Raw genomic sequence first — 27916 nt, 5'->3', positions numbered from 1 at the left:
CAGACTTGGGTTTCGAATGTGCCTCCGTTTACACCTATGTGACTGCCCCGGTGCCTCACTTTCCCCATCGGCACGATGGGAGGATAGTGTCCCCAGGTCCCCAGATGAAAGGTGTCAGCCAACGCAGGGCTTTAGCCCAGAGCCCAGCCCCGGTTCGAGCCGCACAAACGGGCCTCCTGCCCACGCTGGGAAGGATCCCCCGGTTTGAGGCGGGGCAGTGGCCGGCAGCCCCTCCTACAGTCAGCTGTGTTCGAAGACTTGGGGGACTCAGGCGGAGAGAGGCTGACAGTGGCCAGAGGGCCCTCGGCTCCCCTCGGGCCAGGCTGAGCTCCCCAGACTCAGTCCTCTCCCTGAGCAGGGACTGGGGTGGCCCCAGCTTTGCCGCGCTGCCCACAGGCCCCCATCAGCCCTCCACTTGGGGGAACTGAGCCTGCGAGGAAAGCACTTGCTTCTCACCAGGTTTGGAAGTCGTTTCAGCCCACGAGGCATCAGGATAGGGACTCTGGGAGGGGTGCGGGCAGGAGGGGGGGCCCTGGGGGGCCAGATGGAGTGGGTGCACAGAGGAAGGCAGGCTCCTAGCTCACTGCCCCTCCCGCAGCACCGGCTCTGCGAAGGGGTCCCAAATCTATCCGGAGTGTGCCTCTCCCAAAGAGCACTGCACTTTGCTGACAGGCCCCCAGTGTGCTAATGGGGGACTTTCGGCACCGACAAGGAGCAGAACAAGAGGAAGGGCCCCGCAAGTAGTGGGAGGTCAGGTGCGCTCGCTTCTCAGATCACTTCCATCCCGGTGCAGTGGGGCTGAGGGGGGCGTCCAGGTGCCAAGGGGCAAAGGGGAACCCGCTGGGGTGGGAGCTGTACCTGACGCCTTGAACGCTGTCAGCTCCACACCCTGAGGACGGAGGAGGTCGTCAGGGGAGGGGTCCCCCACTCCTTCCATTCCCCCTTGCCCTGGGGACCCTGGGCGACCTTGGTGATGACTCCTCCACCCCCAGTGGCCTTGGCATTCAGGTTTTGCCCGTGCGTAGTCAGCACCTCCGGGCGGTTCCCAGTGCCCTACCACCTGGTAACTGAGGAATAGGGCCCCTTGGATCCCCAGAGGAAGCCCCCCTACCCCAACCCTCCCCTGGTCCCTGTGGTTTCCCCCACCCTGTGGGACATACTTGCTAGCCCCCTGGCAAGACCCTGCCACCCCTGTCCCAGCCTCACCGGTCTCTCAGGTTCTGCAATGGAGGAGAAGGTTGTGGGGATTCTGGGGCTGTGGGTCCCTACAGGAGAAAAACACTGGAGTAGGTGAACTTTTCGGAGGTTGAGGCAGGAAGCTCTCTCTCTGCTCTCCTGCCCTGGACAGGACCTCGTTATCAAAGACCCTAAGGATCCACTCAAAGGTTTACTCCACAGATTAATGATGAAGAAACTAAGGCCCAGAGGGGGAAGGTAACATGCCCAAGGGCACACAGCCGGTGAACTAGGAGCTGGGACTGAAACTCCTGGACTGGCCTTGAAGTCATTTAGCCCATGCTCTGTCTCAGGGCCCCAAACCTCATCTATTCACCTGGCTTTGGGAACCCCAACCCCCCTTTGCATGGAGACCCAAGGGAGGTGGCCCTGGGCAAGCCCTGCTTCGGGGCCAGGCAGCTGGGGCCCTTGTTCCCTGGTGGTGGTGGAAAAAAATAAGCCATTTCTAAGCCATCCCCCAGGCTCCGTGCTTGCAGAATTCTCTGGGCCTCAGTCTCTTTGTCTTTCGGATGGGCCAATAGGATCTGCCATCGCCTTCCCAGCTTTACCTGAGCACTGGGGAAACTGAGGCTCTGGGTAGTACTCAGAGTGGGGGCTGGTGTGGCCTTACCTCTAACAGCCAAATGTCTTCGGGCTGGAACCAAAGCTACAGGGTTGTCCTGCGCCACCTCCCAGGGACCCAGGAACCTCAGGCGGGACCCTGGGCCCATGGGGCTGGAGCAGGCCTGAAAGGAAGCGGTGTGGGCACTGGAATCCTGGTGGTGAGTGGGACCTCCCGCCCCAGGATCCCCACCTGCCCGCACCCACCGTGAAGGCCTCTGTTGTCTTTTTCTCCGTCATCCTCTGCAGGGCGCTCCAGACCTGGGGGTTGGGCATCAGGGTCAGGCCTAGGACCCTCCCCCTGACCCCCAGCCACAGGGGCCCTGCGAGTTAGTCCTGCCCACCCCACCCCCCAGCAGCCGGTGTCCCCAACTCACCTCCCCATTGTAGGCAGCATAAACCAGGAAGATGTATGGCCCCTGAGGATAGACCCAGCATGTGGGTGGGTGTCACTCCCCCCTTGGCCCTGTGGCCACAACAGAGACACACCCAGAGATACCCAGAGATATTGAGAGACACAGGCTGATGAACACAAATCCTGCCCTGCCCCTCTCCTGCACTTGGGAGGGGACATCTGTGACATTCTATGGCAGAGAGAACCAGAAGGGGCCTTTCCCCACTCGACCCCATGCCTTCAGCCTCTGGCCACCAGACAGCCTCTCTGCCCTCTTGTCGCTCTGCATCCCCCCACCCCTACTTGCCCCATCCTCACAGCCTCATCATGGCTGCAAGAGTGGGTGGTGGTGGTGGGGGGACACCTTCCTAAAATCAAGGCTAAATCAAGTCCTGGGACAGCAGACGTGTGAATGCATGCTGATTTGTGCCTCTAGCCGAGTGTCTCTCTGACCCTCTGTCTCTTCACCTGGAAAGCGGAAGCCCGGACTCAGCTCCTGCTGTGTGTGAAGGACTCAGCACGGTGGCTGGGTCGTAGCTGGCTCTTCCTGCCCACACACGTGAGGACCAAGAGGGCCTGGCCACTCACAAAGTACCATCACACTTGGGGTGACAATCCTCATAGCAGCTCCATGCTGGGGCAGTGTGGATTAATTCTTCCTGTTTGTTGGAGAGGGACTGTGGGGCCTGGGGCAGGGGACAGAGCAATGAGTCCCAGGCCAAAGTGTGACCCAGCAGGTGGAATTTGGAGCCTAGGCCTTCCTCAGATTCTACCTGGACAGGCAATAGCCCCTGCCCTGAGGCTCAGACTGGAGGACACAGGTTGGTGTCCAGCGGGCCTCCTGGAGGCCTTCTAGCTTCAGCCTCAGAGCCTGACTGCTCCCCCTGGTTCTTAGGCCCCAACTGGGTTGATACCACCCTCCACCCTAAGACAGGCCCTGGTGCCCCCCAGGCCTCTCCTCCCCCCAGCCAGCCTGTCTCCCCTCTGCAGCCTTTTACCCGCTCCTCCCACCCGAACAAAGGCAGCTTTTCAAACTCCACCCCAACCCCACCAGCACCTACCTGCCTAACATTCTCCGAGGCTCCCTGGCACCTCTGAGATCACATCTGAGCTCCTTACAACAGCTCTGGGGACCTCATCTGGCCGCCACCCCTCCTCTTGTCCCATTCTCACCGGCTCATGTGTCCCCACTTCATGTGTCCATTGGATCCCACCATGCTCCCCTGACCTAAAACATTCCTCTCTCTCATTGAGTTTGGGTATTGGCCGATAATCACTTCCTCCAGGAAGCACCCTTTCTGCCTCCCCATGAGTGGCTCCTCTGTCCCCAGCCTGCCCCCACGTTCCCTCAGCCTCTCGGCCTCCGTCATGCCATGCTGTGGGTGTGTGGCTCAGTTCTGGGATCCTGCGCACTAGCAGGCTCTCTCCAGCACGTGGCCCAGCGCGGGCCCCCAGAGCCTGAAGGAAACAAATCCGCGCCTGCTCATGGTGCTCCTGGTGGGTGCCACGTGTGGTGCTTTGCCCTTTGCAAATGTCACCTCACTTGAACCCCACAAGGATCCCATGGAGATGGAGAGTAGGATCCCCTGTATAGAGACGTGGAAGCTGAGGCTTGTTTCAACTTGTCCGGGCCTCCCAACAGGACTCCCTCCGCCCCAGGAACCAGAGCTGGTTAGAAGTGCGGCTCAGCTCTCCCGTCACAAAACCCTGCCCAGGAGCCACAAGGAGACACATCAGCCCTGAAGAGTGGCTGAGGCCCAGCCGAGTTCAGTCCCTCTGCCCCAGGCCGGCTCCAGGGAAGGAGGGCGGTCCTGAGGGCAGGTCCTGCCCAGCTGATGCCCCACAGTGACAGAGGGACACCTGGAGGTGAGCGGGGTGAGGAAGACAGGGAGGGACGGCAGGTGGAGGGAAGACAGAGGAGAGGAAAGGCCAGGCGTGGGGAGGGACCCAGAGAAGGCAGCCTGACTGGGGGACCTGCGTGGAGATGGTCCCGGGAACGTCGGGGCGGGCCCAGGTCACGCGCCATCTGACCCCACAAGGCAGCCTCTTCCCTCCTGCACCAGGAGACCTCGGCAAGGAAGGTCTGCGGCTGACTGAGAGGGGGAGAGGGGTCATGCTCAAGGACAAAAGCCAGCAGGGGTGGGGGGGTCAGGGGTCAACAGAAAGGGAGACACAGAGGGAGGGCCATGCCAGAGGAGGAGGGGACAGAGAAGGAACCGCAGAGAAAATTCAGAGAAGAGATGAAGAAGCGAGACAAGGGGAGCAGAAAGGATGGGGAGGGGGTCGGAGGGAGGGGGACGAGAGGTGGCACTGGTTCTGCGGCCACAGCGCTGCCCACCGGAGGGCCACCACAGGGATGACCGCAGTGGTCACCATGGCAATGGCCTGCTGCTGCCCCGGCCACTGCTGCAGGGGGTGGGGGCACCCCAGGCAGAGTCGCAGCCTAACCCGACAGGGCCCACATTTGAACCCAGGATGCTCTGGAAGCGCGGGGCTTGAGGAAGGGCTGCTCTGTGTCCGGGAAGGGGTGCGGTGCTGCCCTCCGTCCCCCACTGCTCAGGCCCACACAGGTCTCTGGGAGCCGTGCTTCTTTGGGAGTAGCTGGAAGCCCCGTTTTTCTTCATTTTCTGGGCCCCTCTCTGGGCATGGCCTCCACGCTCCCCCAGCAGCGGCCCCTTCTTTCCTCTCTCCACTCCCATGCCTGGCTGAGAGTGGCGCGTCCCCACGGCCCAGGGCGAGAAGGCGACGTGGACCGGGACCTGGTAGTCACCACCCTCGGCACCCTTCCTCGATCCCTGCTGCCCTCCCCCCCCAACACTTCACACCTGGCCTTGGCCATGGTCAGCTCTACAAGAACACGGCATTTTGCAGCCTCTGTTCCTGCTCTGTCCCCCCTGCCTGGAACAGTGCCTGGTGCCTGGCACCTCCTAGGCATTCGACAAATATCACGAGGATGGATGAATGACTGGCCCCTTCATCCCAGGAGAGGCGAGCAGGTCCCCAGGAGGAGCTCTGGGACACATGGACCCCGGGCAGAATTTGTACCTCATTTCCTGAGCTTGCTTTGTCCACCCGAGCCACTCCCTTTCTCAGCCCTGACAGGAGCTGGGAGGAGTAGGGGCGGGCAGCAGAAGAGCTGCTGCGGGGCGCAAGGGAGGCTGAGGGGAAGGGCAGGGCCAGAGAGGCCCTGCTTGGACCCACCTCCCTCCCAGAACTCAGGCCCCTGGGTTGTGCCTGTCTGTGTCTATATCTGGGTCCCCCCACGGGACCGCAAACCCCCTGGGCACCGGGGCCTGACCCCTCTCCGTGGCTCCCGGACACAGGCCCCTAGAGGCCCGCGGGAGGCCTGCTGCAGCGCCACTGGGACCGCCTCATTCATGTGGGCTGAGCGTCGTCCCCCTGAGCAAGTCCTCTCTAACTGCTGCCCTCACCAGTGCAGCGCCTAACGCTGCCCCACAGCGGGCCACCCACTGAGCCCGAGGGGACAGGTCACGGGTGTCTGAGGCCTCAAGTAGCTCTTGCACCAGCCAGGAGCCTGGACCCTCTGCCACACCCCTGAGTGTCTGGACCTCAGCTCCCTCGACTGTAAACTGTGGGCACAAAATCCTCCCTGATGTGCTGCTTCTTTGATTCGAGGCTTGGTTCCCACTCTTGCCCTCACCCTCCTGCCTCTTGACAACGTCCCCTGGTCGCTGTCAGTGACTCCCATGACGGAGAGGACACTCCTTGCCCGTCTCCTGACAAACCAGTCACTCCCTCTGAGCTCCACGGCATGTCAGAGCCCAGGGCCTGGAAGTACCTGAAAGGAATTGAGGCCCACGGCGGCGTAGGCCCAGCCTGGGCTGAGGTGCACCAGCACGCCGACCAGCCAGGTCAGGCCCAGGACGGGCAGCAGGACCAGCACCGGCTTCACCGTGGCCCTGCAGGAGAGCAGGCAGGGCTGAGGGAGGCCGGGGTGGCCTGGGAGCCCCTGCAGGCTACTGGGCAGGGCAGCACGTGGGAGGCGTATGGAGAGGGGTCGGAGTGGCCGACCGGGGTCCTCTGCTCAGGACTTAGGTGTAGCCGGAATCTTCAGCCGGACTTGGCTGTCCCTTCTCAAACCCAGAAATGGTTGGCACTGGTGAGATGGGGTCCCAGTCCCAATCCTGGCTCAGAGGAAGGGTGTCGCAGCTGTTCAGAGGGAGGGCTAAGGCGTAGGCAGTGGATCCAGGGGGCCTGGAGTCCAAAGTCTTCCTTTCTTAGGGACCCCTGGGGCTCCCTGGCTTTTCGGGGACCCACTGGCTTGGGTTGCCAAGGATGGGGTGGGGGAAAGCAAGGGCAAGGGGATCCTCCTTTCAGCAGGACATGGCCCTGGAGAGTGAGGGGAGTTCCTGCAGGGGTGGGGACCTAAATCCTCACTCTGAACCCGAACTTCTGGGGACCGCCTGATCTGGGGGTCTCCCCTACCTTGTCCCTACCAGGCCATCCGTGCCATCAGTAGACGGCGAGCTCCCAGGAAAGCGGCTCGTGTCTACATGGCCTCCCACTCGTCGACACTTAGGACTGATTACCATCCCGCAGGTGACACGCGTGGGCACATGCTCACCCACGTCCACACACATGAGTGTGCGTGCACACACGAGCAGGGACGCATGTGCACACTTATGCTCAGGGATAGCTTTGCATCCGTGAATGCACATGGCCTCAGGTCCACATCCTGCTGCCACGGACTCCCATAGGCTCCCATCTGATGAGCCTCCCATCCGCTCCCCCCACTTCCGGGCCTCACCATGTCTGGATCCTGACCTGCTCCTGCAGGCAGGGCTGTGGGCTTAGCATGCGGGCACGGCGGCGGGCACTGGCCACAGTGACCATGACCACGCGGACCAGGATGCAAGTGTTGGCCTGGAGAGCGGGCGTCAGCGGGTGAAAGGGCCTCCCCCTTCCCCAGCGTGACCCGCCCTGCCTCCCCCCAGGCCTCCCTGCTCACAGTCAGCACGAAGAGCACAGGGCCCACAAAGGCCCAGATGGTGTCTGTGTGTACGTTGAGCCAGCAGTGCCCGGCGGCCACGTAGTCATGGGGGGACATGGCCAGGGTGACGGCCACAATGGCCACAGGCACACCTAGGAGAAGAATGAGTGCCCTCGGGACCACGCCTCGCAGCCTGTCCTCTCGCGGACCTGGCCCTACCCCAGAGCTGCCGCCCATAGCTGTCCCACGGCAGCAGGCGCCCTGGTGGGCACGGGAAGATCTGGGCAGGGGGCTGGGTGGACCTGATCCTCCGGGGGTGGCCTCGGAGCCCCGAAGGGCTGGGGAGCGGGACATCTGGGATGGAGCTGAGAGCTTAGGGATGGGAATCAGTGGAGAAGGAGGGCAGTGACTGGCATGCGGGTCAGCGGGCCACGGATCAGGGAGGTGGCGCTAGCAGTCGGGAGTTGACGTGGTTGGAGAGGAAGACGATGAAGAGGGGCTGGGGCTGGGCAACACTGGGGGGTGACAGAGCTGAGCAACTTGAGCTTGCGTCAGAGATGGGTGCTGGGTGCCTGGTGGAGATGGGGATCGGGCGGTGCTGAACAGCAAGAGGCCGCACGAGGCAGAGTTGAGAACAGAGCGGGAGCAGAGAGCCGAGGGGCCTCACCCCAGCCTGTGGTGTAGTAGAGCGTCATCCTGGGGCCCGGGCGCATGCTCACGACCACCACCTTGCTCCACAGCAGGAGGCCCTCCACCAGCATCCAGGAGAATGCGACCAAAAAGAGGAGATGCATGACAGCTGTGACGGCCACACATGCCACCTGTGGGTGGGAGGGTGGCCGAGCCCCACCAAGGCCAGCTGTGGGTGCAGCCCTGCTCTGGGTCCCATGCCCGTGCCTGGCATCGCCAACCCAAGGAGGTATCAGTGGGGAAGGTCTCTGGGCATTGCCCTGGGCCCACCTTCACCATTCTGGGCCTTTTTTCATCTCTGGGCCATGCTCCCCCCAGGAAATGGAGCCAAGTGAAGATGTGGGGGGCAACCTAGAAAAGGCTGGTCCCCCCTGAGCTCACAAGCACATCTGCTGGGTGCCCACCTTGTTGGCCTTTGCCCACTCGCTGGCCATGAGGAAGCCCTCGGCAGAGGCCAGGGAGAAGATGAGGTTCTTGTGGACCGTGGCTCGCTCTGACTTGGGGACCCTGGATAGGCAGGAGTCCGTCACAAGGACACCAGCACCAGCCCCCACCCGCTATCAGCCTCTGCCTGCTCGGGTCCCCGTGGGTGAGCTAATGAAGACAGAGACGGCAGCTCCACGGGGGGCCCACAGCCCTAAGGGAGACCCTGGACCAGGGTCTTCTGGGACGAGGATGGACACGCCCGGAGCTCGTCTCACCCGGCTGCCAGGAAGAGCAAGAAGGTGGTGACCAGGGCGCAGAAGGACACACCGCAACCCACAAATGAGAGCGTCCTCAGCAGTGACTCCTCCTCGGCGCTCCTCTGCGGGAGGGCCGAAGACCCCGGAGGACAGTAGCCTTGTCACCGCCCTGACCTGAGCAGACCAGGCCTCACCCTGTCCCGGTCCAGCAAGGCTCCCCGAGCCTCCTTGTCTGCAGTGAAGCAGGGATGGCAACAGCCCCAGGCAGCAGGGCCAGGCTTACATACAGCAGGCACTTAATAAGACAGCATTTTCATGTCCTCTCCTGCTAGCTCTCCCTAACCTGGCCCGGATCAGTCCAGCTTTCACTGATTCTACAGCTCCTGAGAGCACTGGATGGGAGGTGACACCCCCCCACACACACTGGGGTGGGGGGGCGTGGAGCTGACAGGCAAACATGGCCCCGCTCTGGTTTCACAGCGTGAATCTGTCTGAGAGCGAGTTTCTCTAGTGTGCTCCCCAACACGCCAAGGGACCCTGGCATTCCTGAGCCTCTGGCCCTGTTGTCACTCAGTCTCTTAGCAAGTGACCCCTCCGAGTCCCTTGCCAGCTCTAGTGAGCACACCTGTCCTGCTCTCCTCCCGGAACTGGGTGTAAATGCTGGGGCCTCCCAGGGGCCTCCCTTGGTTCGGTCTCCTGTTCTGACCTCATCTCAGCCACGGCTTTACCTGCAGGCTCTTCATCTCCCGCTGAGCCCTCTCCTGCCCCGTCGCCCTCGGCCCCGTGGCCGGCCCCACCCCGTCACCCTCCTGTGCCCTCGCTGAGATGCCTCCCTCATCCCCCAGTTACCCAGGCCTTTGTCCCGGACCACCTCCTCCTTCCTCAGTCCCGTCTCCTCCATCTGCCCGCTGTCCCCTCAGGCCGGGCCCCTGTGCTCTGCCCCGCAGACCCCTCGCTGCTCTTTGCCCCTCCAGCTCACTCCTGGCACCAGAGGGCGCCCTCGGGGCAAATCCAACGCCCGTGGAACGTGCTCCTGTTGGTCCCCTACCCAGTGCATGAGCATCCTGGGCTCTGGGATCTGACCCCCTCACTTGTCCCTCCGTCTTTTTCCACTCCTGGGCTTGGCACCGGGAGCTCCAGACACAGCGAAGTTCTGGAATGTGCCCAGTCTGCCTGCCATTTCTAGTCTCCTTGCCTTTGCTCAGACTGACTCTCTGCTGCGAATGCCTTTCTGTTCCACTCTTGGTCATCATTTAAGACTTGGTTCTGACATCACCTCCCCACTGCCTCCGCCCAACGCTACCTCCCTGGGACTCACCTGGACGTCATACACCTGCAACAGGACAGCAAAGTTCGTGCTGTGATTGCAGAAGCAGGCAGTCGAGTCCTCGTACACGGTGGCCACAGAGCAGCCAGTAGGGGCCCACGAGCCCCCTGTGTCTGGGCTGGGGGAGGGCAGGGAACAGAAGGGCTCTTGAAATGGGGTGGGGGTGGGGGTAGCTGGCAAGCCGGGGAAAGCCTCTCTCCAAAGCTTGGGGCCCATCACTGCTCTGCCTCCAACCAGCTTTGTGACCTTGGGCAAGCCTTAGTTTCCCATCTGTAAAATGCACTTAACACTCTCAGGGATGATAGGGGGCCATGGGGCCAATACCAGTGATTACAACTGATTAATTGCGTTAATTACTAAGCGACAGTGATTGATGTTCAGCTAAGGATCCAGGGCAGGGAGCTGGGGCTCAGCTCTGAACCCTCCTCTGCTCCTTCACATGCCCGAGGGCCCTGGCCTTGGATATATCATCAAATCTAACACCTATTTGACAGATGGGTCTCTTCCTAGGCACCCCACAGAGTGTGCTCGCATATCTCCCATGACGGGGAGCTTACTTCCTCCTGGGTAACAGATTCTCTTGCTCCAGCTTGTGCTGGGGCTGGGGAGGGGCCTGAGGCAAGACAGGTGGTGATTGGAGACCAAAAACACACCTCATCCTCAAGCAGAATGGATGGCTTAAAAAAAACAAACACCAAATTGCCTTAAAGAAAGAACTTGGAAATGGAAACTCACCCACTACTGAAGTTCCAGAAAGCACAGACAGGCTCCACCAGTTTCTGCGGGAAGGCCTGAGGGCAGGAAACAGGAACAGAGCAGGTGTGCGAACGAGTATGGGGAGGAGAGACCAGGAGGATGCAGGGGGATGTTGAGGCCTCTGAGTTGGAGGGACCAGGGGTTGCCCAGCGTGGGTCATGGGTGAAGAAGCGGGGAAAAAAGGCCAGTGGGGAGGCAGAGGGGAGGGAAGGGCGGGAGGCTTGCTGCTAACATCATGTATAATATTGAAATACTGGGAACAAGCTAAATGCCCATCCTTTGGGGAGCGGTTAAACCACCATGACATCCCTCTTGGGATGCTCTGCACCTGGTAAGATGAACAGACAGGTCTCTATCTACTGGCAGGGAAAGAGCTCCGTTATACATTGCTCAATAAAGAAAAAAGCTGCACATCATCATGCATAATATGAACTTATTTATGTAAAAAAAAAAAAAATATATATATGGTCTATATAATTGTGAACACTCACACAAAAGGTCTGGGATTAAATGCACAGCTAATTTAACCATGGCTAGGTCTCAGTTTGAATGTGTCATAATGAACATATTAGTACTTTTGTAATTAAACAATGACAACAACATAGATTTTATAAGATGTCATTAAGCAACCGGTGGTACCAGCCCCAGTCCAGGCAGGGAAAGTGACCTGAGCTCAGGACTTGGGCTATGTGTCCCGACTGGAAAGGGTAACAGCAATGTCACCTCACTAGAATATGAGACTCTGTGTCATGTTTTTCATGTCCTTTATTGTGACTGATCTTCATAGCAACCTAGGAGACAGGTATAAATTCATGTAATTTCAAATGAGGAAACTGAGCTTAAGAGAGGGACATTAATCTGCTCAAGATCACACAGCACAGAGCTGAGGGTGGGTCCTGACTTGCTCATGCTCTTTCCACCACTCTGTGATGATGCCTCTCGAGGGTGTAGTATTTCTTTTTTTTTTTTTTAAAGATTTTTTATTTATTTATCTGAGAGAGAGAATGGGAGACAGAGAGCATGAGGGGGGAGGATCAGAGGGAGAAGCAGACTCCCCGCTGAGCAGGGAGTCCGATGCGGGACTCGACCCCGGGACTCCAGGATCATGACCTGAGCTGAAGGCAGTTGCTTAACCAACTGAGCCACCCAGGCGCCCGAGGGTGTAGTATTTCTTGGGTTGACTGAATTATCATCCAGTGTATTCATTCATCTGTAATATTTTTCCTAGGTCTCCGATCCTATGGTAGGTGCTGGGAACACAAAGAAAACCTGTTATTTGCTTTTAAAATGGATGATTGTTGGGGCACCTGGGTGGCTCAGTTGGTTAAGCATCTGACTTTAGCTCAGGTCATGACCTCAGGGTCCTGGGATCGAGCCCCACATTGGGCTCCCTGCTCCGCAGGAAGCCTGCTTCTCCCTCTCCCGCTCCCCCTGCTTGTGTTCCCTCTCTCGCTGTGTGTCTCTCTCTGTCAAATAAATAAATAAAATCTTCAAAAAAAAAAAAAAAGAGGAGCAAACTATTGAAACAGGCAACAATATGGATGATTCTCAAAAACCCCAGCTGACAAAAGATGCTAGAGCACAGCATACACTATGATTCCATTTATGGGAAACACTAGAAAAGACAGAATCTACAGTCACAAGAAGCAGATCAGTGATTCCCTGGTATGAAAGGGGAGGAAGATTGCCTGGCATGGGGGCCAAAGAAGCCCTTTGGGAAGGTGGAAACAGTCTTTACCTTGGTTAGGGCAGAGGTCCCTGAGTGTATATGCTGGTCAAAACCCATCAAGTTGTATACTTAAAATGGACCTTTTAGTGTATGGAAATTTATCTGCTTCAATCAAATTGATTTTTACAATCTTGGTTTGACACACCAAAGACTGATAAACTGTGGGGTATGTGTACATGTGTGTACGTGTCTAGGATTCGTGGTTGTGGGCAAAGCTGACTTTAGCTTTCTCTGAAACTAATGTTTCAAAAGCAGGAAGGAATTTGTGTATTTCATGTAATGAAATTAAGCAACATTTCTTGGCGATCTTTCCCTGTCAGGTTATAGAAAAAGACCTGTTCCTTGCATAACCCTAGCGGGTTATTCCAGTGCGTAGCTGCACGTGGCTTTTTGCGCAGTCCCCCTTGGTGGGCACTTCGACTGTTCCAGATCTCAGGAGCACGTTGCCATGCAGACCTCTGCACATCTCCCTGGATGTTCCAATGAGAACTACCAGTGTTTCGAGTCATGCACATGTATAATGAAATCTCAGCTCTGCCGCTTACAAGCTGGGGCCCATCACAGCCCCTCTGCCAAGCTCACTTTTTGCCTCTGTCGAATGGGCAGTTGGAGAATTACATGAACGTTGCTTATTTAAGGCACCCAGCATAAAGGGAGTGTGGAATAAACTACTTCTCTTTCCGTTCCCTTGAAGACAATGGGGTAGCTTATGAATGGGTGTTTTTCTTGAACATTTTTAGATCTTGGTTTAAATGAATGAATATTGGGGTAGGGGGCATCAAACCAGGATAAGTGTAGTGGGGTGGCAGTTCCCAGAAGCCGCCCCCCCCCAGTACCTGGGCCTGGTGCTGTAGGTGAAAGGTCACGGCCGTGCTGACCTCCCCGGTTTCATCCCATACCTCAGAGGAGATGATGGCTGAGCCCACCTGGGTGCTTAGAAACCTGCGGGGAGAAAGGGAGCTTTTAAGGGCACCAGCTGGCTGTGTGGGAGAGGTCCTGGACGGCCTGGAGAGGGGGAGATGATACCCTTTGTGTCCAAAGAAACATCAGGAAATGTCCTGTGCTTGGAATTAGGGCACATGGGTTCCAGTTTTGCTTTGGGGACTTGCTAGTAAATTCAGTAAGCCCTGTCTTCTGATTGAGTCTCAGTACTGAAGCCAGGACCCCAGACCGTCGTCAAGCCAGGTTCCAGGGGCACGCCTTTGGCAGGCCCAGAGAGATTGTGTGTGTTGGGGAAGGGAAGGGTTTGGTCCTGGCTGCTAAAGGCAGATGTACCTATCAGAATGAGGGCTCTGGGATGAGATGGAGGCCTGGCCTTCTCTGGGGAGGGGATCCAGACCCTCAGCAGCCTACTGGGTGGGGCCCACTCACCTCTGCGTCTTGCTTGCCTCTTCTGAGCTGTGAGAGGCCTGGGGCTCTAGGCCAGGCTCCCCTAGGGTGTGCTGGAAGACACTCGAGCTGAACCAGCTGTGGATCACGGTGACTCTGGAGAGGCCTGGATGAGGGGGAGGGGGCCCAAGACCCCACCCTGTGACTGAGCAAGTGCCACGGGTTGGCCCCGAGGGAGCTGCTCTGCCCACCTTACAGATAGGGAAACTGAGTCTCGTGGAGATTAACTGCCTTCCCAAAGATCACACAGTTAATAAGTGGTAGAACTGGAATTCCAACCAGCCATGGTTCATGCACTTAACCAGACAGCTCTAAGGCTTTTGGCTCCATGTCCTGATTTCCAGCCCTGGGTGGCAGCAAGGGTGGAGGCTCCCTCCACCACCCACTTCCAAGAGGAAATGCGTGGAGTTCAGTGGAGGAGACTCAGTGAACACCTACTATGTGACAAGTGCTTTTAACCTCATAACAACCCACAAGGCAAGTACAAAGAGGACAGTCTTACAGATAAGGAAACAGGCTCTGAACTGTGAGGTGACTTATTCCAAGTAGCAGAGTTAGCAACACAAGGGCTGACCCAGACCCCAAGAGGGACCCACTCCCCACCCGTCCCCCTTACCCACCTTTCCCGAGGAGCTGCTTCACTTCACTTGCGGGGATGCGGATGTGGCCGGGCCCCTCCGGATGCCCATGGGGCATCGTGAACACATAGCCCTCTTTGCTGGCCTCCTTCAAGTGTAGGCTCTGCACCTCCAGACCTGGGATCAAACGGGGCTGGGTGGCTGGACCTCCAGAGGGAGGTCTTTCTGCTGAGCTGGCCCCCGCCAGCAGGGTCCGCCTCCCCTCTCCCGGCCACAGGTCCAGGCCACTAATCCAGCTCAGAGAGGCTCAGCACCTCGCCCAAGGTAAGTCTGACTTCTTCAAGTCCAGGGCAGAGGATCACTGAGAGGCAGGTCCCTGGGGGCCAGGAACCAAATATCAATGTGCCCCCAGAAACTACTGGGTGCCCAAAGGACACAGTTTTTGCCAAAGGTCCACCATATGCGCCCCAGTCAATCTACAAACACTCACTGAGTGTGTACTTGGGTCTGGCCTGAGATGCAGAAATGACTCAGAAATGGTCCTGGCACTCAGGGGGCTTCAGGAGGAATGAGGTCATTACCACAAATGCAACAAGAGAAAAGTTCAAGCCGCCGGGGTGACAGCGGAAGGAGGAACTGACTGTCAGGAGAGAGCTAAAACCAGGCAAGGCTTCCTGGAGAAGTTGATGCTCCAGCAAGGTTCTGAAGGATAGATAGGAGTTTGCCAGGAGGTCAAGGGAGAGGGCATCTGGAGGGAGGGCAGGGCTCGGGCAAAGGCAGGAAACAGAATGGAAGTGATGGAGGCTGAGAAGAGACGTCTGAGCCCTGGCCCCACGCAGGGCCCAGCCGTGTGGGATGGGTGGCTAAGCAGGCTCACCGGCTCGCCGGCGCTCGATGTGCAGTCGGGGCCGCTCAGAGGTCAGCACGGGCCTCAGCAGGGGCGCCAGGCGCTGTACACTTGCCACCAGGGCCATGGGGCTGCCGACCACCTGGGAGGAGCCGCATCTCAGCTCCCTCCCGCTCCGCACCCTGCTGCCCCCCACTCTGCCCGCTGTGGTGAACGCATTCCCAGCGATCAGTCGGTGAAGCGGCCTCCCTGCTGCAGATGCTCAGTGGCTCCTCAGGGCCTCCAGGATCAAGTCCTGGGTCCTCGGGCTGGTGTTGAGGCCTGGCCCGATGGGCCTCCTCTGACCTCTCCGAGCCTCTCCTGAGCCACAGCATCACCTAGTCCAGGCGAAGGCCTCCCAGTGCTCTGTGCCTACTGGCTGGTCGTTGGCCAACTGGGCACACTCTGAAGGGGGCTTCGTGCCTCCCCCTTCTTTGGTCTCAGTGCTAGACCCACAGAAGGCGCTCAGCCTTTAGATTCCAAAAGAGAAGCCATGTGGGGGGTGAGGCCCAGGCATGGGCGGGCGAGGGCGTGCAGTAATGGGGCAACTTCTCTGGAGAGCAGCTCTCTTGTTCTCCTGAGCATCTGGGCTGTTTTGGAAGACAAGATGGCTGAACACCCAGCATAGAAGACCTCCCTCTTAAGGGGGTCACCAGGTTCTTGGATATGGGGGAGGTCCTTATGGATTAGTGGCTCTTATTTCCAACTGCAGAAATTATTACTCAAGAGTGGTTGTGTGTGGAAGTTCAACTTCTATAATAGACAAAAAAGGAGCTTCTGGGGTTCCTGGGTGGCTCAGTTGGTTAAAGTGTCTGCCTTCAGCTCAGGTCAGGATCCCAGAGTCCCCAGGTCAAGTCCCACATCAGGCTCCCTCCTCAGGGAGCCTGCTTCTCCCTCTCCCTCTGCTGCTCCCCCTGCTTGTGCTCTCTCTCTCAAATAAATAAATAAATAAAATCTTTTTTTTTTTTTTTTAAGAGGAGCTTCTTTTGATGGATGGAGAGCTAGAGCGCAGCAATGGGTACTGACTGGCCCATGGCCACACAAGCTGGGGGGAAGGATGGAGCTGGAGCCCAGGCCCCCCGCCCGCCTCCCCCAGCCCTGCCAGCCTCACCTCGCTGACTGAGAGCCACGCTCCAGCCAACTGCTCCTCCAGGACCAGGCTGGCCACAGACACAATGCCCCGGCCTAGCTGCTCCCAGGGCCCACTTAAGGGCTCTGGCTCCCCAGCCCCGAGGGCTGTCACCCTCTTCAGGAAGTGCACGACGGCCAGCAATGCAGCAGGCCCCAGGGGAGCTGCCTCCTTTGCCAGGACTCTCTCCAGGATACCCAGGAAGCTGGAGGCCTCAGCCGGCGACAGGTGTCCATGGACTTCAGAGAGAGGGTCCGGGAGGAGCTGTGGGTAGAGAAGCCACTTACAGCTGGTCTGGCTGTTAGGAGAGACCTCCCAGGGGCCCCGCTTGGGCCCCACTAGGGTCTTCTTGGTGGGCACATGTCAAACGTATCATAAGCCCCCGGCTCTCAAGGGCTCCAAAATAGGAAATATGAACAACCTTAATTGCTGAAAACATGTTAGGTGGGTGTCCCCTTTATAGGTGAGGAAACTGAGGTGCAGGGAGGTGACCCATAGTGTCCCCAGACTCTTCAGCCCCCTGGAAGGGGGGCTCACCACAATGGTGTTGGCCAAGGCATTGACTCGGCTGATAACATCCTGGCCAGGCCATGACTGGGCGTCCTGCAGCCGCTGATAAGTCTCTGCAAAGGAGAGGATGGATGCCAGGCTGGGTCTCGAGCGACATGGCCCAGGGGTGCCCCATCCACCATTTGCTGCCCAGGGAGGAAGAGCATATTGGCAGCTGTATTTCTGGAGCCTTACAGTGTTCTAGATGGGGAAACTGAGTCATACAATGGCAAAATCACTTGCCCAAGGACACACAGCTGGGATTCACCTCCGGGTCTGTCTGGCCCCACAGTCCTGTGGTTTGGACTCTGTGGAGGCCCTGAGACTTTAAGAATATTCTGAATTCCCTGTTTGTACCAACTGCTCCCCCCCCCCCCCCCCCCGGCCTACACTGGTCCATACCCGGCTTCCCCTTCAGCAGGGCCCCAGGCACTGCCAGGGCGCACCTGTCCGGTAGCAACAGAGGAAGGGCCGTGGTTGAAGGCAGAGCAAAGAGCCCTCGGTACGGGATCCTGGGTTCCACGTAGGGCACTCCTCTGAGGGCACTGGCAGGGATGGGACAGGTGTCAGGGATGTACCTGGCTCCCAAGCAGCCCCTGTGACCCACCGGCCTGTTCGGGCCTTGAAGGCACCTGTACACCGTAGGGGGCCAGGACGCACAGCCCCCGAGTTAGGGGGCAACGTGGGAACCCGGGTGAAAGGCGCTGTAGCCAGCACAAGGCCGGTCAAGGAGGCTACGCGGTGACCCCACTCACTCAGGCTACTGAGACTGGGCATTTGGGGAGGGCGTGACCAGAGCTGGGCGTGGCCAGGTTCGCAAGAGGTGGGCTGGGTCTCGAGCTCAGAAGGCAGCTTACAGGAGCCAGGGGGCGGGGCGTTGAGCGGAACGGTGGGGCGGGGCCTAGCAGCCAGTGGGCGGGGCGGGCCGTACCGGGACAGAGAAGGCGCACCCGCAGGGCCGGCAGCAGCGACGGCGTGACGTCCAGGGCGCCCAGGTCCCAGCGGAAGAGCAGGCCGCCGGGGGGCGCCGCACAGGCCCGCGCCCGGCGCAGCTGCGCGGGGCTCAGCGCCCGAGCCCACAGGTGGAAGCCGGTGAGGTTGCCGCTGAAGGCATCGCGCGCCGAGAAGCCGCCGCCCAGAGAGTCCTGATCCTGGCCCAGCACGAGGATGCCGCCCGCTGGTACCGGGTGGCCCGCGCCCAGTCCCCGCGCCCCGGCGCGCCGCCACCCGTCGGCAAACAGCGCCCAGCTCCCGCCGCGCTGCTCCCACGTGGCGCACAAGTGGTGCCAGCGGCCGTCGGCGCGGAAGGCGGCGAGGAAGGGCGCGTGGTGGCCGCGCACCACCAGGGCCGCGTGCACGGCGCCGCCCGGCTCGGCGAAGGCGCGCAGCTGCAGGGCGTTGGGCAGCGCCGGCGCCGCGAGGGAGAAGAGCGCGGCCGTGTCGGGCGAGGCGGCGTCCCACTGCACGTGCGCGCACGCGGTCAGCGCCCCCAGCGCGGGCAGGGGCGTCCGCAGCCGCGCCGCCTTGTCCGCAGTCCGCTCCCTGAACACTAGCGCGGCCGTGGTGAGCGCGCCTGCGGGGACATGCAGGCCGGGACCTCAGTGTCCCCAGCTGCACACAGCCTCTGGCTACCCATTGGCGCAGCTGCAGGGCCCCTTCTAGGCTTTGGGGTATCTCCCTCTCTCGGGAAGGAAGAAATGGGGGCTCCAGGGCCCATACCCAGGCTGTCAACCCTCTATTTTAGTCCAGGACAAGGGAACCTGGAGATGCGACGGGGACTTCTGGGCTCCACCCAAGAGGACTGTCACTGTGGGCTCCCTCTCTGGAGGTCGCCAAAGCCTCTGCCCCCTACCTCCTCCTCCCAGGCCCTGGGCCCACACTCACGTCTTTTCGGGGGTCTCCGAAGAAGGGCCTCTTTTTGGCCCACCCAGATGGGGTTGGGCAGCCGTGGAGCAAGGACCTCAGGTGGGGGCGCGAGTGCCAGGTGGCCAAACCTCTGCTCACAGGACTCTTGAGCCTGCCACCAGCTCAGCTGCTGCCCTGGAGACTTGCACACCCCATCTGTAGTCTCCACCACCTCACTGGGGCCCACTGGAGCTGCAGGGTCAGAGAAGAGACAGTGTGGGAGAGCAGTGTGTGCCCATGTGACCCTTGGAGTGGGGCTGGCTGTGGACATTGAACTAGGACTTATTCAGGGCTGAATGCTCTGTGACCTGGCAGGTCTAGTCCCTTTGCTGAGCCTGTTTTGTCATCTGTATGGTGGCAAGAATAAGATGGACACAAGTGAAACCTTCAGCCCAGGGCCCGGGATGATGGGGTTGAACTAAATGGCATCTTTCTCCTTCCTTTGCCTTAGAGGCCAGTGCACCAGGTGGACCACAGGCTGGCTGAGCTGGGGGAAGGGGAAGCCCCTCTGGGGCCCTCATACCAACCTGTCACCCAGGAGCTCCTTGATTCAGCTGGTGAGTTGGAGGGGGTCCCAGAGAGACTCCTTATCTGAGAAAGAAGAGGACAGGTCAGGGCTGGGTCAGGTCAGTTATTGAATACCTACTGTGTGCTCCGGCAGGATGCATTGGAAGCTGCAAGCTCTGGAGTCAGACCTGGGTTCAAGTCCCCCCCCAGAGTGGATCTTAGGCAGGGCGTTTCACTGCCTTGAGCCTGTCCAGTCCCCCGGCCCCTCCCCCCACTGTGTGAGGAATAAACAAGCTGATGAGGAAATGTAAAAGGTGCAGCACCAGTGGATGCTTTTATTCTATTATTATTGCTAAGGGCTTATCTCATGTGACCTTCGCAATGACCTCAGAGGTGCCCACTTGGAACCCAGCAGCTTTGAGTCCCCATGGCCGCCTCCCCCCAGCCCCCCCTCCCCCACCATCCCCCAGGTTCAGGTACCAGGAGGTAGAAGACGCAGTAGCACCAGGAGGCCATTCTGGATCCAGCAGGGGCAGGTGAGGGACAGCAAGGGTCACAGATGTGGCCACTGTGGACTGAAGAAGGAAAGAAGCAAAGGAAAGGAGCTCAGCGTCCTGCCTTACTACCCCCTCTGTCTCCTACGGGGTCATCTTCCCCCATGTTTGGCTCCCGGAACCTTACTGGGCTGGGAGCCCAGGATGGGCTGGGCACATCTACTTGACATTTACTTGCACAAAAGGATGGTCTCCAGGAGCCCCTTCTAGTACCACAGCTGGGGAACGCTGTAGCCCTGGTGAGCTGGGAACGGCTGGGGGGTGGGGAGGGAAGGCAGCAGCCCCAACCTGGCCAGAGAGAGGCAGAAACAGAGCACGGGATCCCTGTTAGGCTTCCTTGTGTTCTTTTGGGCTCAGAGCTTGGCATTCAAGGCTCTGCTTCACGAAGTCTCTGCTTCATGAGGCCTCTGCTGAGCTCGCTGGCCTCACCGGTCTCACTATCCACCTCCCCCCACCCCCGTGCAGTCACCTGTCCCCTGTCCCCCAAGTTGCTCCCATTTCTCCGGGCAGCATCTCTTCTAAGACCTTTGAGTGCATCTCCCTCTTGCCTGGACTGGCTTCCCACTTCCTCAGCACCTCCCGGGGGACCGGTCTCTGATCACTGCCTCCACCCCGCACCGATGGCAGGCCTGCCATGGCCACGCGCTGTAGTGAGTTGAGGATACCCGAATCGTGGGTGGTTTGGGGGTCACTCTTAGCAGTCTGGGGGGCTTCAGGCTTCCTGGGTCTCTATCCCAACAGTGACCAAGCACCAATGGGTCCCAGAAAACACTGGAGAACAAAGAATGCTCCTCTGTGGCCTGCCAGCTGGCCTCATGCCATCTGGACGTCTGGAGCCATCACCAGTGATAATTCATACCCTTTCCCCCTTTCCAGATAAAGGGCCTAAGTGTGAAAATCAAACACATCCCCACACAGGAATACATGGGGGTTCACACTTGGGATTCTGAAATGCACTTTATTGTCACTTTCCCCCTTTTTATTTATATATTTATTTTAATTAAGTAGGCTCCACACCCAAGGTGGGGCTTGAACCCACCACCCCGAGATCAAGAGTTGCATGCTGTACCCACGGAGCCAGCCAGGCGCCCCACTTTTCCTTTTTTAAACAGCACCTGACCCCCCCCCCCCACCTTCTGGGTGGGGAATGGTAGGAGTCTGGTCCAAGACTGAGCCTTGGTCCCTAGCATGTGCTAGGCACATAGTATGGGCTCATTAAATGCTAGCCGCCTCACTCCCCTGTTCACGTTTGCCTGTATTTGCCCCCCACAAACTCCTTGCCCCACCTTCCTTGCTCACCATACACTCGTTGGCACCCAAGAGAGAGATGCGAAGTCCGGGACGACACTGCGTGTCCCTCCTCCGCGAGGGGCCAGTGGGGAAATCCCTCCTAGGCTGATGGGCCAGGACAAGCGCCCCCCCCCCCCTTCACCCGCGCTGATCCCTTCCCTGTTCAGAGCCGAGCTCCTCACCTGCTGCGTCTGGCCTGGCGCCTACGGCCGGCTCACCCGCTGCGAAGTGTCTCAGGGACGAGGTCCCGCGGCTGCATCTCTGCGCTAGCTCTGTGCGTCGCACGGAAACCCGCGGGGGCGGGGCGGTGCCGGGGCGGAACTAGGAGACCCCGCCCCTCGGCCCCAGCCGCTTAGAGTCAGGGACCCCCGCCCTCCTGCGCGCGCCGGACTGGCCAGGCGCCCGAGCGGTGGCCGCGCACGCACGTGGGGTGCACCCGCTGGGAGTTCCTCAGTTCCTGGACCGGACCTGCTATGCTTCTCCCCACGACTCGCAGGTGAAGTCACTCGATTAGAAGGGGCCACCTTGTGAGGCTTGGATTCCAAATAAACTTGGACTTCCCCAACCCCACCTCCGCCTGGACGGTGGGAAAGGAAGGAGCATTCAGTACCCGGAGCTGGCCCCCTACAGGCCTCCTCTCCTTTACCTTTAACCCACTGTGAGGAGGGGCCGTCATACCCATTTTCCAGATAAGGACTGAGGGCTCTCTCCAAGTTAGGCAGCCAGTGAGGGGCAGAGCCCAGCCTTGAATCTGGGTCTTTGGGTCTTCATCCAGGACATTCAAAAGGTAAGGGCAAGGTGGGCCGGGGAGGCCCTCTGTGTGTGAGGTGGGGGTGAATTAAACTGAAAAGGTTTTGGCCCCTGAGGGCAGAGCCTGGGCCTGGTGGTGGGGCCGGGAGCAGAGGGAGGCTAAGGGGAAGGGAAAGGGGACGCAGAGGCGGAGCTCCCAGTAGGAGGGGTCTGCGGCTGGGACTGGAGGCACTCTTTTTTTCTTTTAATATTTTATTTATTTATTTGACAGAGAGAGAGCAGAGGCAGGGGGAGCGGCAGGCAGAGGGAGAGGGAGAAGCAGGCTCCTAGCTGAGCAAGGAGTCCCACGCGGGGCTCGATCCCAGGACCCTGGGACCAGGCCCCGAGCCGAAGGCAGACGCTTAACCTACTGAGCCACTCAGGCGCCCCTGGAGGCACTCTCTTGCATCCCTAGCGGGGCTTCCTGCTTAGGAGGGAGATCAGACAGATCCAAGTTCATCTTGACTGACTCAAGGGACGTTGGCTAATTTCTCTGAGCCTCAGTTTCCCCATCTGTAACACGTGGATAATAGTGCACAAGTCAAGGGGCTGCTGTGTGATTTAGGTGACGTTGTCGAAGCCTGTGGCTTGTACCAGGCGTGTATAGTACGTTTATCATTCTTGTCAAAACTTCCCTTACAGGGCGCCTGGGTGGCTCAGTTGGTTAAGCGACTGCCTTTGGTTCAGGTCATGATCCTGGAGACCCAGGACGGGTCTGCATCGGGCTCCCTGCTCAGCGGGGAGCCTGCTTCTCCCTCTGACCCTCCCCCCTCTTGTGCTCTCTCTCTCATTCTCTCTCTCAAATAAATAAATAAAATCTTAAAAAAAAAAACAACGAAAAACGTCGCTTACAGTTGTTCCAAAAGCTTGCTGGCAACACAATGGTTTATGGGCTTTTTCCCCAATTTTTTTTCTTTTTAAAGATTTTATTCATTTATTTGACACACACAGAGAGATAGTGAGAGCAGGAACACAAGCAGGGGGAGCAGGAGAGGGAGAAGCAGGCTTCCTACGGAGCGGGGAGCCAGAACCCTGGGATCATGACCCTAGCCGAAGGCAGACGCTTAACGACTGAGCCACCCAGGTGCCCCCCAATTTTTTCTATTGTAGTAAAATACATAGAACAAAGTTTACCATCTTATGATGGTTTTTATTTCTATTTTGTAAATATTTTATTTATTTATTTGAGGGAGAGAGCATGAGAGAGCTTGGTGGGGGGCAGGAAGCAGGCTCCCTGCTGAGCTTGATCCCAGGACTCTGGGATCTCTACCTGAGCTGAGGGCAGGCAGACGTTTTACCCACTGAGCCACCCAGCCACCCCATATGATGGTTTATTTTTAAAAGAAAAGGGAAGGGAATCAAACTGGTTGTTATATTGGTGTTCAGTGTGCTCTTCTAGCTTTCCCCAGGTTTGAGAATTTTCAAAATGAAATTGGGAGATAGGAGGTCCCCATTGGAGCAGAGTTCTGAGCATTTCCCAGGTTCCTGGGCCTACAGAATGTCTACAGGACTTAGCTGTCCCTTGTCTTTGTGGCCCACCCACACCCTGCCCAGGATGGAGCCCTTGCTGCCTGGCCCTGGTGGGCCCTCCCACATTTGCTCTCTCATTCAAGACAGGGACACTTGAGGGTCCCATTTTTACATATGTGCTAACTGAGCCCAGAGAGAACACAGGGCTCCACACAGCAAGGAAGAGGTGAACTCCAGGTCTGCCTCTTTCTCTCTGTGGGTGGGGTGGATCTACCCCAATTCTCCTAGCCTCCTTTGTATGCCTCGCCTTCCCGTCCCAACCCCAATCTCTCCCCTGTCGCCTGAGTTACAACCTTCCCAGCCTTGGTAACACCCCTGCCTGGGGGCTCTGGGCCAACTCCCTTCCTTCAGTGGGGTCACATTTCCTAAGAGTCACTCCTGGAGATGGCTTCACTCCTGGAGATGGCTAAGTACGGGGCTAAGGGGGTGGGGAGGTGTTGGGGGGGGCCTCCATGGACCCTCAGCTGTTTGGGCCCTGTTCTAGCCTAATCTCTCCGCCCCAGAGCCTGGGTATTGTCCGACTGGCAGCCTAGAGCCATTCATCGTGCCTGTGGCGGTGGTTCTGACAGGCCTCTTGTCTCCCTAGATAGGGCCTGGAGGCTGTGAGTGAGTGATAGCCATGGGGTTGCTGGGCTCGTTGTCTGTGTAGATGGGGTGGGGAGCCAGGGCGGCAGCCAGGGCTGTGCTTGTCCTGGGGCCTGGTCCTGCCCTGTCCGCTCAGCTAAGTTGTCCATAGTGCAAGCATAGGAATTTTGGAAGGAGGAGTTGGCCACTGGGACATTGTCACTTTGGGGTTGCCACAGACCCAACAGAATTGGAACTTGGCCATCAACCAACTTTTCTGTGACCTGGGCAAGTCTCTGTACCCTGTGTCTTCTCACACAGAAGGTAGGGAATCACCCGCTCTTCTCAGGGACATAAAGGGTGGCTGGGAGGGGAGATGTGTGAGTATCAGGGTTGGGGGAGCCCCACACCCTGACCCAGTTGTCAGTTTTCTCTGGTGGTGACTGGCTCCGGCTCGGTAGATAAGAGTCCCTTCCCCTACCCCCACCCCTGCATACCTTGATTCCAGAGACACTGGATGTGCCCGAAACCAGCCTGCCTCCCCTCTTGCCCACTCCAGCCCCTTCTCCACTCAGCAGGCAGAACGAGCTCTGTGAAATTTCCATCTGCTCCTGTCCCTCCCCTGCTCAAAACCTTTCTGTGGCTCCCTGGTGCTCCAGGAAAGTCCAAGGTCCGCATGTGGCTAACACGATCCTTCTCTGTCCCCTGTCCTCCCTCACTGTGCCTCTTCCCCATCACACTCCATAGCCCAGCCTATAGCCAGAGGGAACATCTGTCTGTTCACACCCCCTGGCCTTCACACATGCTGTTCCCTTTGCCTAGGAATAGCCAGGAGCCCCCCTCTTCCAAGTCCTTTGTGGCTCATTTCTACTCATTTTTCAGGTCTCAGCTTAGACCTTCTAGGATGCCTTCCCTGCCCCCAACATTAAACTGTTTCAGGAACCCCAGATCCCTATAAATGCTGGGGAACTGTCTGCCTGTCCGTTCCTCCTCGCCACCGCCCCTTTCCTTCCCCGTCCCCCGCCACCCCCCAGCGCCAGGGACAGGGCCTGACAGAGTGAGCACTTGCATTTGTTGAAGGACTGACGGAATGATCTAACAGATCTAGGCACATGCAGACAGACCCTTGTGACTCTAAGGTTGGGGTGTGTGTGCCTGGGGGGTTGGTATGGGGGGCTCTGGGAAGAGGATTCTGCTTAGTGGACCCCATGCCTGCCACCCACACCACTGATTATGGCCACAGGAGAGAGAAGCAACTACTTCTTGCCAAGCTGATTCCAGCCCCTCTCACTCCTCCTATTCCTCTCCCCACCTGTCCCCACCTGTCACTGGGGCAGCTCCAGAAGCCAGAGGCAGCTGATGTAGAGGCCTTGAGCTGGGAGTCAAGGCCAGCCCCACCCTCCATTCCAGGCCCCTCTCTGTGACCAACAAGCATAGGGACCCAAATGACCATGTCTCTGCTCTTGGTCTTGGTTCCCCTCTTGGGTAAAGTTGGGCTTCTTACCCCAATTTAGAGAGAATGGTCATGCCTATCTGTGACATGCCTGGCCTGGAGCCTGGCACACAGCAGGTGCTCAATAAATACCTATTTGTATTAGGGGAAACCAAGAACCAGAGGGGGAAGTGACCTGTGGTCACATAGCAAATCCATGGCATAGCTTAAACCTCCACTTTCCTTACGCAGCCCCTCCCCCACCCCCACCATCGCTTTTCTCCAAGCTTAAAAATACTTTTGCCTCCATCTGACATGACAATGAGTGCTAGCAGGTGCAGAGTTTCTTTTGGGGGGTGATGAAGTGTTCTAAAATTGATTGTGGTGATGGTTGCATCATTGTGTGAATGTCCTAAAAAACATTAAGTTGTGTACTTTAAATGAGTGAGTTGCATGGAATGTGAATTACATTCCAGTAAACTGTAATTTTAAAAAATAACTGTAGTGTGCAAGAAAAAGTGCCAGACAGAAGAACTGCCTCTTAGTAGCTGCACGGACTTTTGAGCCCAGTTCCCTTGCTCTGTGACTTGGATCCTATTCCCCGCTCTGCCTTCCTCCCAGGAATTTGTAGGATCAAATGAAAAAGTAGAAGTTGTAACATTCCCAGAGTTGAAACTGGTATCAACAGTATGGCCATTTCTATAAAAATGAATCTCTCACTCTCAAAAATGCCTGGATAAAGAAAGGAACAAATACTTTACAAAAGAGGAAAAACAAAGTGAAAAATACATGGGGAACAATGTTCCTCCTCAATGTTAATCAAAGGAGTGAAAACAAAAGCAACTTTAAGGTATCATTTTAAAATGGTAAAACTCTGTGCTGGCACAGTTGTGGTGAAATTGATACATCCAAGTACTGTTACACCGTGTAGAATAGCACAATCCTCTTGGAAATCAAGAGAGTGATATATTAAGAGCACCAAAGGGGCGCCGAGGTGGCACAGTTAGTTAAGTGTCTGTCTCTTGGTTTCGGCTCATGTCGTGATCTCAGGGTCTTGGGATCAAGCCCCCTGTCAGGCTCTGTGCCCGGTGCGGAGTCTGCTTAAGATTCTCTCTCCAGGGCGCCTGGGTGGCCGAGTTGGTTAAGCATCTGCCTTCAGCTCAGAGCCTGCTTCTCCTTCTCCCTCTGCTGCTCCCCCTTCTTGTACTCTCTCTCTCTGTCAAATAAAGAAATAAAATCTTAAAAATAAATAAATAAATAAATAAATCATGGGGATGTAATGTACAGCATGGCGACTCTAATTAATAATACTGTAGTGCATGTTTGAAAGTTGCTGAGAGAATAGATCTTAAAAGTTCTCAACATAAGAAAAGAAATTCCTGTATGTATGGTGTGATGAATGTTAACTAGACTTATGGTGGTGATCATTTTGCAATCTAGACAAATATTTAATCACTATGCTGTACACCTGAAACTAATATGTTTTTTAAAAAAGAAAGAAAAAAGTAGGAAGCAAAAATTGTGTCATATAATTGTAACTAAGTACAACTCTATGTAGACTGGTAAATATTGCTGGTGACTGACATAGCATTTGTGTCCTTCTCCTTTGTTTTCAAAATGCTCTTTCTCAGCCTTGCAGCTGTGGGTAGTCATGTTACCACTAAGATGTAAACCAAAGTCTTCTGGCAGAATTCAGAGAAATAGTTTGCTTTTTCTGATAAAAGAGATTGTTACTGTTTTCACCATTCTCTCCTCCTAATCTTTTTTTAAAAATCTCTTCTGTCTTGAATGCAGCTGAGGTGCCTGGAGCTGCAGCAGCGACCTTGTGACCATGAGGATGAAAGCATGTCAGAAGGCAATCTATTAAGGATGATAGGAACAGCAAGATTGAAATACCATGGGTCCATGACATTATTGTGCTGCCTCCCAACCTAGAGACCACCTACTGCCAGTCTTTTGTTATATAAGGAAAATAAGCCCCCATTTATTTAAAGCGCTGTTGTTGTTAGCTGCAGCTGAGAGCATTCTCAACTGGTACATGGACAAAGACATGAAAATACACTGGATGGCATACGAGATTTGGAGGTAGACAAACAGATTCATTTCTCCCACTCTGTTAGTGTATCTGTGATCTCAGGCAAAGCCACTTCACCTCTGAGCCTCAATTTCCTCAGCAATAAAATGGAGCTAATGACACCCACCTGTTGGTGTCATTCTAGCCTTGAAAAAAAATTTTTTTTAAGATTTTATTTATTTATTTGAGAGAGAGAATGAGATAGAGAGAGCATGAGCGGGGGAGGGTCAGAGGGAGAAGCAGACTCCCCGCTGAGCGGGGAGCCCAATGCGGGACTCAATCCCAGGACTCCAGGATCATGACCTGAGCCGAAGGCAATCGCTTAACCAACTGAGCCACCCAGGCGCCCTAGCCTTGAAATTTTTAAGGCTAGA

The 27916-nt window shown here is 57.2% G+C and overlaps 1 protein-coding gene across 1 annotated transcript; it reads right to left on the bottom strand.

Moving 5' to 3' along the window:
* Nucleotides 1-751: 751 nt before the first annotated feature.
* Nucleotides 752-14451, bottom strand: ADGRD2 (adhesion G protein-coupled receptor D2). Its single transcript, XM_032419003.1, has 16 exons — nucleotides 14376-14451; nucleotides 13738-13861; nucleotides 13203-13308; nucleotides 10617-10672; nucleotides 9873-9999; nucleotides 8573-8676; nucleotides 8276-8378; nucleotides 7849-8002; nucleotides 7200-7333; nucleotides 6999-7114; nucleotides 6030-6150; nucleotides 2214-2255; nucleotides 2044-2097; nucleotides 1847-1961; nucleotides 1207-1265; nucleotides 752-889 (listed from the first exon to the last, which is right to left on the bottom strand). Exons 1-16 carry the CDS (start codon nucleotides 14449-14451, stop codon nucleotides 752-754), a joined length of 1629 nt encoding a protein of 542 aa, XP_032274894.1.
* Nucleotides 14452-27916: the final 13465 nt, after the last annotated feature.

The sequence above is a fragment of the Phoca vitulina genome, unplaced genomic scaffold, assembly GCF_004348235.1.
Source record: "Phoca vitulina isolate PV1807 unplaced genomic scaffold, GSC_HSeal_1.0 scaffold21, whole genome shotgun sequence".
Taxonomy (NCBI): Eukaryota; Metazoa; Chordata; class Mammalia; order Carnivora; family Phocidae; genus Phoca; species Phoca vitulina.
This window is presented reverse-complemented; position numbering and strand designations above follow the sequence as displayed.

Bases quoted from the DNA above. Each gene is read 5' to 3' on its own strand.
- ADGRD2 (XM_032419003.1), bottom strand. From the start codon at position 14,451: ATGCCCCATGGGCATCCGGAGGGGCCCGGCCACATCCGCATCCCCGCA. The intron at 8,677-9,872 runs GTGAGTCCCAGG...GCCCTCCCGCAG, and splicing joins TGCAGGTGTATGACGTCCAG to AGGAGCGCCGAGGAGGAGTC. The intron at 7,115-7,199 runs GTGAGCAGGGAG...CCCGCTCTCCAG, and splicing joins CTGTGCTCTTCGTGCTGACT to GCCAACACTTGCATCCTGGT.